At 41.1% G+C, this 12,012-nt stretch overlaps 1 protein-coding gene across 1 annotated transcript in view; it reads left to right on the top strand.

Annotated features, from left to right (window-relative positions):
• LOC137058802 (ephrin-A2-like) overlaps nucleotides 1–11,124 on the top strand; it is a 166,240-nt gene extending 155,116 nt beyond the window's left edge. The window contains exons 3-4 of the mRNA XM_067432290.1: nucleotides 2,059–2,124; nucleotides 9,301–11,124. Of these exons, the coding sequence (XP_067288391.1) occupies nucleotides 2,059–2,124; nucleotides 9,301–9,419 (185 nt within the window). The 3' untranslated portion in view covers nucleotides 9,420–11,124. The remainder of the gene's footprint in view (nucleotides 1–2,058; nucleotides 2,125–9,300) is intronic.
• Nucleotides 11,125–12,012: the final 888 nt, after the last annotated feature.

Raw genomic sequence — 12,012 nt, 5'->3', positions numbered from 1 at the left:
AATTTAAATTGTAATTTTGGCCGCCCCTGAAATGGGTCACAGCTAGCAGTAAATATGCTGAAATAAACACTATTCGTGGTAGAATGCAAGAACATCAGGTGTCTAAAGAAGTTGCACTGGTCAGTTAATTAGATCAGTACAAAAGTATTTTGACTAAATACATCTCACAAATGTAGATATTCAAATAAAATTATTTGAAAAAAGTTTTGAGATGAGACTTTGTGTCATCTATGTTCAAAAAAAAAAAAAAAGGTGTGTGTCACCTTGCCCCATGGAGCTTACCCCTTACCCCATCACTTAAAAAGTTATATTAAGGGACTAAAAATCATACGTTTTAAACTGCACCATCACCTGTTAATCAATTACGTCATTTGCAGGATGTGCAGAGTAGTTTTTAAATAGCATTTTAAATTCTTAAAACAAGTTAAGTAAACACACATTTATTGTTGTTTTTTGTCTTTTTTTTCTTCTTCTGATTTCCATTACACTTCTGAGTTTATAATTTTTTTTTTTATTTCAAATCTCTTTATTGAATAATTGTTTTTTAAAATCCCTATTGAGAAAATGAATCAGGAAAAGTACTCCCACAATGAAGGCCAACAAATAAAACTGGTCAGTCTTATACTCTATTGCAGGGGTATTCAATTAAAATTCTAAGAGGTCCAGTTAGAAAAAAAATCAGCAACCAAAGGTCCGCAACATCACAATGACTAACTTGTGTTATCATTCAGTGCCACAGCCTAGTAGCTGTATGAAAATATGTAAGTAGCCCTAGTCAAGAGACGACTTTCAAATAAAATGAAAGTAAATTTAATAATATTTCAATAATATTTATTGCCTGTTTATTTATTGAGCTGTAGGGAAATAATAAGTACTCTAATAATAAATGATCAATTTAAATAAAATAAAGGCTGCATTTAAAAATTAATTATAAATAAATAAAACACAACAGAGTGCATCTCAAAATAAAGTGCTTAATTTTTAGAAAAATTAAATAAAAAGTATAGATTGAGTTTCCCTTTTACTTTTTAGTTAACTCCCTTTTACATCTTAAATTTAAACACATTTTAAAATAAACAATTTCAACACATTAACAATTGAACAGCTTTAACACCTTTTCTCTTTCTACTTCTCTTTTCATTTTTGCTTGATTTTTACACACGTCTTCTTTTTGTTTCCCCTCAAATAAGGTTTCAGCTACCGCACTCATGCACTCCTTGACAACCCCTCCATCAGTAAATGTTTTTTTTTTTATGTTTGCCCAAAATCCAAGCAATTTTAAGGTAACATTCGTTAGCACGTTGTCGGGCAGTGAATGAGGATTCTGCTGGATCAATCATATTGGGCTTTTAGATTGTTTATTTTCTGTGCCCTCAGTTCGGATTTAAGTGGGTATGTTTGGTCAAAAGATTTGTGCTAGTGGCGCTTCACATTGCCGCTTTTAATAATCGCGACAGTCTCTGAACATATGAGACATACCGGTTTGGAACTGCCCGTGGGAAGAATTAACATGTAAGAATCTGTCTATTCTTGATTAAAAGCTCTGTTTTCGCTGTCCACTTTCCTTTTTTTAGAGCACGCCATGTGAAACGTTGTCTCTCTTTCGTCTCGTCTCTCCCTGTGCGTGTGTGCGTGTGTATCTCTCGCTGTCTGACTCGAGTAGCATCACGTGACATGATTTACAACGCATGCTATTGGTCTGTGAGTTTCCTGGACCGCGCTAAACCAGTACCATAGATGCTAGAAAAACTGTGCGGATTAAAATAGAAACGCTCCGTCAAAAGTAAATAATTTTCAATAATTTATGGGTTATTGGTCCGGGTCCGGACAGAACGGCGGCTGGGTCCGGATCCGGACCGCGGTCCGCCTATTAGTGACCTCTGCTCTATTGGTTTAACTTGGTGGTTTGGGTTAGTTGGCCACTTTGTGATTTAGGTCAACAGTAAAATAATTTTTTGTGTACTTTTAAGCCATTTCTATGTAAATCATGTCAAGTCACACAGTATCAGTCTGTGAGGAATATTAACAGTAGTTTTCACTTTCTCTGTCTCTCCACAGCCTCACCACACCCCAACCTCGGTGGGAAGCCGTGTTTGAAATTGAAGGTGTACGTCAAGCCTACAAGTGAGTGTGTCCCAGTGTCTGTCCACGGGTGTCTGCTCTCTGTCTGTTTATGTTATTTATGGTGATACTTGCAAATCGGTAACAGGAATCTCACATCCCAATCCTCGTGTCCAGTTTGATTTAACTGAGCAGGTCAACTCTGGGAATTCTGTGAACACCTGTATTAACTCCAGTGATGGCTGAAGTGCTTAGCGTTGCTTAATTTATTTTCAGGAACTTTGTTCTCTTCACTCTGGACCTCCACTGATGACTAAGACAGCTTGTTTTATGGGGCCGAAGGTTTCATCGGGCCGATCATTCATGATACCAGAAACGTTGGAGCGATAGTGTTGCCCCTCTAGGGCTCTCTCTGTAGGAAGCTATTCATCTCACACAGGGCAGATAACAATCAAAAAATGTTGACCTGCAACTAATCAAGGCAGGCAGGTTCAGACGTTAAGAGACCTGCAGGGGTTCCCACACACAAGCCACAAACACCAGGATACCCTGCAGTTAAACACAGAGGTCTTGGTTTATTTAACCTCTCATCCCAGGTAGACATGCCAGCTACGGGTAACACTGCTTAAATCACTCTCCCTCTTGTCAGACTTGTCCAGAACATATACTCATTAAGCTAGACTGTAATTTTCAGCATTTGCATTTATAACACATAGACCTGCTTGCTGTCAAGGAGGACTTGGCACTGCAAAATAGTCTGAGATAAAACGCAGGAAGTGCTGCAAGAGTTGGACGTGAAAACACTCTATAGCATTTATACATACACTTGTTTAGATGAAAAAAAAAAAAAACTTTTGACAAGACATTGGTATTTTCTAGGAAGGTTTAGGAAGTAAGTTTCTTAGTAAGGCTGAGAATTGAGAACCAGTTATTATGCAGTAGGCAACATATTTTTCAGGTTAATGGCACAACATGGTCCTGATATCCTAATAAAGAGAATTTTTTTTAAGAATTACATTCTTGAAACCCTAATTAAGTATCCAGCATAATATTTTATTATTTTTCAGAAAACACAACAGCTTCTTAACAATATATATTTTTTTTATTTCCCAAATCAAGTAATGTGATGTGACATGCAAAAAAAAAAAAAATCAATCAGGAAATTAGATTATAGAGAGGACCCCTCCAAACCTTAATGCATGTGTTAAGGTCAATAAATCTCTTTCCCCCGGCTTCGCAGACAAGGCTTAAGCCTAATACTGGACTAAAATGCATGTTCGAGCTGTTTTAACTACAGGTTTCTTTTTTTTTTTTTTTTTTTTTTTGATTATTAGACGACAGTGGGCACAACTGGAGTCACATGTGCAAAACTCTAACTACAGTCTGCACAGCAGCAGTTCATGTGGACCAAACTGTTTGTTTTTCATTGCTTGAACACAGGTTTCAAAACTCACTACACATTTATCCCATGGCTTTAACCACAACCTGCACAACACTGTGAATGTACAGCACTTGGTTCAAATGCTAACACGCTGCTGTCAAAACTGTGAATCACACATTCAAAATATAACACATTTCAGCCTTGTGCCTTTCAAACACTGCTGTTTGCAACATTGGAACGGCGTGAGCCCTGTGGTGGACTGGTGGAGTCAATTATGGGCATATTCGGCCCAGGGCAGATACTGGTTCCAGCTCTCCTGATTCTGGTGGCAGTATACCCTCAGGAATCTCCCGATCTCCTGGATCATCCGTTCAGTCTGGCCATTGGTCTGAGGATGGTAACCTGATGAGAGGCTGACGGATATCCCTAGGAGACGGAAGAAGGCGCTCCACACTCTAGAGATGAATTGGGGTCTTTGGTCGGAAACAATGTCTTCCGGAAGCCCAAAATGTTGGGAGACTTGGGTGAAGAGTGCCTCCACGGTTTCCAACGTGGTAGGCAAACCTTTGAAGGGGATGAGTTTGCAGGATTTTGAAAATTGGTCGACAAAGACTAGGATACAGGTGAATTCTTGTGATGATGGCAGGTCAGTCATGAAGTTGATCCCCAGATGACTCCAGGGATGCTGTTGAATCTGCTCGTGGAGCGCCCACTGGATCGGGCTGACAACCATGGCTTGGAGGGAGGATGGTTTCAAGGTGCTTAGGCTCAGGGTCGGCTTGGTGGAGACGAGAAAAAGCATACGCCTTGTTGTTCTGGTTCCTTGGACGGTACGTCACCTTGAAATTTAATCTGGTAATGAAGAGAGCCCAGCAGGCCTGACGATGATTCAGCCGTTTGGCGTCTCGAAGATATTCAAGGTTACGATGGTCGGTGATGACTTCAAATGGATGTTCTGCTCCCTCCAGCCAGTGTCTCCATTCCTCCAGGGCGAGCTTGATCGCCAGGAACTCCCGGTTGCCGATGTCATAGTTCTGCTTCGCCGGGGATAGCTTCTTGGAGAAGAAGGCACATGGATGGAGTCATAAGGGTGTCCCCTGCCACTGAGACAGAACTGCTCCGACCCTGGTCGATGAGGCGTCCACTTCGACGATAAACGGAAGATGAGGATTGGGGTGGACCCGGAATCGGAGCGGTCTGGAAGGCGTTCTTCACCTGGTGGAAGTCCTCCGTGGCCGATGGAGTCCAGGACAGAGACTTGGGCCGGATCTGGAGCAGAGAGGTGAGTGAGGAGCTGAGCAGGCTGTAATTCTTTATGAAGCGGTGGTAGAATTTGGCGAATCCCAGGAAGTGCTGCAGCTTTTTGATGGTGGTGGGCTGAGGCCAATAGTTGATGGTGTCCACCTTCCTCTGGTCCATCTTAAATCCATGGTTGTCTATGATGTACCCAAGAAACTGGACAGTGGAGACGTGGAACTCACACTTCTTGAGCTTGAGATAAAGGTGATGTCTCTGAGCTTTTGCAGGACTTGACATGCTCCGTCAGGTCACTAGAGTAGATGAGGATATCGTCGATATAGATGATGACGAACTTGTTTAAGAATTCACAAAATACCTCATTCATGTAATTTTGGAAGACAGAGGGTGAGTTGGACAGCCCATACGGCATCACCCGATATTCATAGTGACCTGAGGGAGTAATGAAGGCTGTCTTCCACTTGTCTCCCTTGCGAATGCGAATGAGGTTGTAGGCACTTCTGAGATCGAGTTTGGAGAAGATGGTGGCCCCACAGAGCTGTTCTAGGGTGGATGGGACCAGAGGAAGGGGATAACTAAACTTGACAGTCTGAGAATTAAGGTGAAGGTAGTCGATACACGGCAATGATGAACCCTTGTTGTAGCACTTTGTGCACGTACTCCTCCATGGCCTTCTGTTCCGGGATGGACAAAGGGTAGATGTGGCCCTTGGGTAGAGTAGCCCCAGGCAGGAGGTTGATGGTGCAGTCCCATGACCAATTGGGTGGTAGTTTGGTAGCCAACCGCTTACTGAAGACATCCTGAAACGCCCGGTAAGCTGGGGGAATGGTCACGTTGACTTGAGTTTCGGGACTTTCTACTGAGGTGGACTGGACAGGTAATGAGGAAGGAACTGACGATGATGACAGACCTTTTCGGCGAGGACGATGAATACAACGATCAAAGCAGCTCTCACCTCATTGCAGGAGCTCTCCGGTGGACCAGTGGATATGCAGCTGCTGTATGATAAGCCAGGGGCGTCCCAGGATGATGTCCGTGTTTGACTCCTCCAGCACCATGAACGTGATGGTTTCCTTATGCAGATGACCAACGCGTAGTGTAAGTGTGGGGGAGAAATGTCGGACACGACCTCGGCCCAGTGGTTTTCCCTGAATGGTGTTGATTCTGAGGTCGACGGGACAGCGTTGACGTTGTGTGATTAGCTTTTCGAGGGTTTGCTGACTGATGAAGTTTCCCGCTGACCCGGAGTCGATGAGGGCTTGTGCTGCAAGAGATGAGTGAGAATTACAAATGAATAATGGCGTCTTCGTAAGGTTTGCAGTTAAAGGAGGTAATTAGATGGTACTCACCGCTGGCTGAGTGGGTCTCATGGGGCAGGTCGTGATGCCATGTCCATCTCCCCCACAATACAGGCACAGATGTTGTGATATCCTGCGTTGGCGTTCGGTGGTGGTGAGATGGTATGAGTCGATCTGAATGGGTTCAGATGCTGGAGGTGAGACAAGTGTTTGAGCGGGCGGAGAATCGGCAGCGGGTGAGGAGAGGCCACAGGCAGATAACTGTTGAGACATGCGGATAGTTTTCTGGATGAGGGCCTCCAAGCCCATGGTTGTCCTTGAAGACCACAATAAGTTGCTTGACGTCAGCAAAGAGGCTGTGGCAAAAGGTGGTGACGAGGGCTGATTCATTCCATCCGCTCATACAGGCCAGCGTGCGGAAACGCAGTGCATAGGAACTCGTTGTCTCTCATTTGCCTTGGCGAATAGAAAACAGTTGATCATGGACAGATAATTTGGCAGTTTGTTGACCAAATACCCCTTTTAGATGAGTGCAGAAGGTGGTGGTTGAGCCAGAGACGGGGGCAGTTGCTTCCCATAGCGACTGTGCCCACTGAAGGATGATAATGAGATGATAAACACCACCTAGCCTCTCTTGCTGTGGAACAGATGAGAATTTGCTTCCATAAACAGGGAACATTGCAAGAGAAACCCACTGCAATCCTCCGCCGCACCGCTGTAGGTCGCTGGTCGGGCCATGGGACTTACGCAGGCAGCTGACGAAGTAGCGGGTTTTGCATTTGGTATGGTCTTCTGTCAGACACAGACGAGGACACAGATGGATTAGTGCAAGTGCAAAGTTTATTATCAGAGGTAACGGACGCAGGTGATACTTAGAAGATGGGTGACACTCAGGCGAAGAACGATGAAGGTGGAGACGATGATGATGATGGTGATGGTGATGGTGAAGACGAAGATGATGATGATGATAAAGGACGAAGATGATACAGATGAAGGCTTCAACAAAGGCCAGGTAGTCACGGGTGGATCGGTGCAAGACCAGACAGTGAGTGTGAAGGTGATCAGAATGCCGTGATGGGGAATGAGTGGGTGTGGCAGTGTCTGATGGCTGTGAGGGCGTGACAGATCTAATGAAATGCACTACAAATTACTTATTAAAGCATGTATTTTGTCATCTGTAGTGAAATACATTTTAGAAGTAACCTTTCCAACCCTGACAAATTGTAATGTATAATCTAAGAATGAGTAGTTTGAGGTCCTATTTTTATGAAATCAATAAAGAAATGGAAACAAAATAACAATTAGAATTGTTAGGTTCCTTACAATTACCATCCCTATTTTCAGTCATAATTTAGGTGTTGTGTAAGTTTCGAGGAGAAGCCTAAGCTCATGTGACAGCCCATTAGCGTGATGTAATTGTTAGCAAACATAAGTGTTCCAGAGAGCAGTTCAGACAATCACATGCAAATTGAAATAACAAATCCACCTCTCACTCTATCATGTATCTGTTTACAAGAGCACTCGTGAATCCATCCAGCTTCTCAGAGATAATGTACACTGCCTTTCACAGCAATTAAATCACATGAGAGTTTTAGAGTCAAACACCTACTGAACACAAGTTTAATTGAATGTTTGATTTAAAATACAGTTCTCATCATTTGTCCACTATTGGGTTTCTGAGGTGTAGAAAGTTGTTGCAAAGGCCTGCATATTGTTTCATTTGGCTTTGGGGTGTTTTCATGAAATATTTAAGTGTGCATATACTGGATGGAGAGTGACAAAAAGAACAGAATATGCCTGTCAGTGAAAAGCTTTATCATCCAGTTTGACCCCTCCATTGCATTGTTTATTTTCCTTCTCTCTGACTGGGTCTTGTAGTAGACACAAGGGTTAATCTAAACCCCAGACCCCATTATAATGTCTTTAGAGATCCAGAGACTGGAATTGTTAGACCTGAAACAAAAGCTCAAAAGGAAAGGAAGGCTGGGGAAAAGGATGGGCCAGGGGCTAGAGGTGGCTGCAGTGAGAGAATGCACAGAAGCTACAGTCCATTTTACATACAACTGATTATATAAGAACTATACAGTCCAGTGGCAGAGTGCTTTACCCCACTGCATCCTATGCTTTGCACTAAACTTAGTGATATAAGGCTTGGATGCAGCTGCTCAGCAATGGAAACCCATTCCATGAAGCTCTCAACACACTGTTCTTAAGATAATCTGAAGGCCACACAAAGTTTGGAGGTCTGTAGCTATTGACTTGGCCCATCACTTCGTGGTTGAGTTGCTGTTGTTCCCAATTGCTTATGTGAGGAAATTTGACGAAATGACTTATTGCACAGGTGGCAACCTATCACAGTACCACACTTGAATTCACTGAGCTCCTGAGAGTGACCCATTCATTTTTGTAGAAGCAGTCTGCATGCCCAGGTGTTTGATTTTATACACATGTGGCCATGGAAGTGATTGGAACAACTGAATTCAATGATTTGGAGGGGTGTCCCAATACTTTTGGAAATATAGTATATATACAGAATCACAAACTATCTGTGTTCTTTTCTGCACTTGAGGAACAGCTTTTTTTAATATCGTGCAGATTCTTAAAAGGTGCCATGAACTGGCTTTTTTAATTTTTTTATATACTGTTGTTTGAGGTCAACTAATGACATTTGTGCGGTTTTTACATTCAAAAACCTCATAACTAATAAGTAATAGGCTATTTTCTACAATGGTTTTGAGGCTCTCTCCAAAACACTGGGTTTTGATGGGTGTGATGCACTGGAGACTTGGAAGTAAACGCGCATGGCTAGGATTGGATACAATTTGCATATTTAATGAGCTTCAGCTCCTGTCATATCTATGCCCCTGTCAATTCAGTTCACATGAGGGAGGGGTTGTTTTGAAAGTGGCAACTGGAGTGATTCAAGTATGTCTTTATAAAACAAACACAATTATTTATTTCTCATCCACCCACGATTGATTGGACTATTATTTTTGTAATACATAGCCCGCAGGATTGTTCGATAAAAGCGCAAACTGCATGCACACAAACACACGTATATCCAATATAGAAGAAATATGTGCAAATCCAGCATCGACCTGAGATTTATTTACAAACTCATGCAATTAATATTTTTAAGGACCAATAAATACCCTATTCATTCCTCAGAAGAATATTGCTGAAATACCCATTGCTGTTGTTGGATTGTTTTCTGCTGTTTGTAAGGAGTGTAGAGCAGACAGGAAGAGGCAAAGGTTCAACATGATTATTAATGTGCATTCTTTCTCTTTCTTTCTCTATCAGATGACTCTCTGTACGAGTCTCCAGAGCCTTTCCTGACAGATGACTCCAGCGGTGGTTGGGCATTAACGCCCAGCCTGTGGCTCATGCTTCCATTGCTTCTGCTTCTGTGTCCCTCATAGCATTATAATCCATTGAGCCTGACCACACCCAACCTGCCCCACCCCATCATACATCACAATGACAAGCCCAGCCACATGCGATCTGGATTCTTGCCAACAAACATTGCTCCTCACCTACTCTTTGCACTGTTGATATGGATTTTTACCAACTCTGCAACTCTGCAACCCAGCTAGACATCTGAAAACCATCTCTAATTTACAATGACAATATGCCTCACCCAAATATGGGTGTTCCTGCATAGGCTCCCTTGCTCAACTGACAAAAGACATGTGAAGCGGCCAGCATTTTTGAGTGTGCAGTACTTTTCTGCCAACATCCCACCATCATCCGCGTGTCAAGAGATTCAAACGACTGCCATCTGAATCGCTCTGTTTGTCTGCGTTAACCACCTACCTGAGCCTTCACTGTCATCTGAGCTGAATTTTCACTATTATGAGACAGTAAAAGTGTGTGAGTGAGTTTGTGCTTGTGGGTGTACGTATGCCGATGTTCACATATGAACAGATGTACAGAGCAGTCACAGTCCCTTACAAAATTACTATAAAAAAGTTTGTTCTATTAGACATTGAGAGGAGACAATTATATCTGTGAATCTGCCAAAGACATTACTTAAACTTTTTTAATTGGGGGAGTGGGGCAAATACTTGCTTAGGTAAGAGATAACGTGCAACCATAGAACATTTCAGGCTTTTAGATTCATGGGAGGGGAGTATCAGATGACAGTGTAGATTTTTCTATTATGATCTTTTTGTCATACAAAAAACAAGAATGTTGCGTAGATTAAAAAAAAAAAAAAAAAAAAAAAAAAAAAACAACTAGCTAAATATGGCCTTTTTTCACTGGTGCTCAATCGGAAATAAGTTTGTCTGTCTTAAACTGCAAAAAAAAATATTTTCTTAGTGAGTATTTTTGATTCGCTTTCCAGTAAAAGTATCAAAATCTTACACTGATTTTTTTCTTCTTTTTTTTCTGTTTATCCCATTGGAAAATTATGCAACCCCTTAAAGTATAACTTGTCACTGAAAACGTTCTTGTTTGCAAGCATAAAATAATTAAACATATTTTAATCCTTTACCTATCAAGAGAACATACATTTTCTTATTTTTACACACATTTTTGCAAATGTGCAGAACTCTGTAAAAGTTTTTGTTCTTTTGCATACCAAAAAGTTGGTTATGCGAACAAGAAAGCTTCAAAAAGGTTTTTCATGAACACAAGACATTTTGATTCACGTGCAATACAAAACAAATAAACAGAAACATTCTAGTTTGCAAAGAAATTGTCGATGAACTCACAAGTTCTTGTGTACATGCGAAAGATTTTTTTTATGCACAAAAATGTAAATGCCATTTTAGGGGTTCTGAAACAAATAATTATATTTTTATTTTAAGCATTAAAAACCTTTTGTGAGGTTTACACTTAAACAAGAAAAAAAGATTTCAAGAAATATCCTTTGAGAAGTTTTACACAACACAAAAATACAGACTAAGATAATTATTTTTTGCAGTGTATACAGTGCCAAGTGGAAGAGGGATGTCTGTGTCAAAGAAGTGTTTGTTGTCAGGTCGGCTTTCTAACTTTCGTCCCAGCCTGTGTCGCTCTCTTGTTCTCTTTGTATCTGCTTCTCTCTCTCTCTCTCTCTCTCTCTCTCTCTCTCTCTCTCTCTCTCTCTCTCTCTCTCTCTCTCTCTCTCTCTCTCTCTCTCTCTCTCTCTCTCTCTCTCTCTAGCTGTCATTTTTGAATGTGGTCACACATAGATCTCCCACACTTGCACTTGTTCCCTTTATCCATGCTGAGGAGGACCGCTGAATAAGAGGCCTCAGGACCCTGAGCGTCTGGTAACTGTGACATCATTGTGACATCACAGGTTTTGGCGTAAAGACTGATGGACCGAGGCCTTGCACTGCGAATAGAAACGCTACATAACATGACTCCATACGAGGGATTAAAATCCACATAGCACTTCTGCTTTTGTGACAATTTCATGAAAAAAAATGAACAGAAAGGAGAAACTATAAAGATGTGGGAATATTTGTGCGTTGGAATTGTTTTGTGACTGTAATAATATATGTCATGAAGATTTCAAGGCAAGTCGGCATGGATTGTCTAAGAGAATGAAAAAACATTTTTTTTAATGTCTGTTGGAACTTTTATATTTTACTTATTCCCGTGTTATTTTTAACTTTTCAAAAGAGCAACAGAAATTATTCATATGTGATATGAAATTATAATGTAGACCCTTGAATTATTAGAGCAACGATGGTACCAGTTCTGCAGTTAAATGAGTCTAGACAAGTCAGATGTTGCTGTTGTTGTTGTTGTTGTTGTTGTTCCTGCTTGTATCACGATGCATTCTGGTACATGTAGTCCTGAATATTTTTTTTTTCTTTCTCCAAGTGTTACTATGAGATTATTTTTATTTGTTAATCATGTGAATAAAGCATATTTTGAGTTTCTATAAAATGTTCAAATGCTCTGGCAAAGGACAACTACAAGAAAAAAAAGAGGAAAAAATGAAATAAAACTTTTTGTTTAAAATAGAATATTTTCTTTACAGATTGGGATTTTTTATAAACCTGTGTGAAATGAAAT

This window comes from Pseudorasbora parva, chromosome 22 (genome assembly GCF_024679245.1).
Source record: "Pseudorasbora parva isolate DD20220531a chromosome 22, ASM2467924v1, whole genome shotgun sequence".
Lineage (NCBI taxonomy): Eukaryota > Metazoa > Chordata > Actinopteri > Cypriniformes > Gobionidae > Pseudorasbora > Pseudorasbora parva.
Note: the sequence above shows the minus strand (reverse complement) of the source record. Positions and strands in the feature narration are given on the sequence as shown.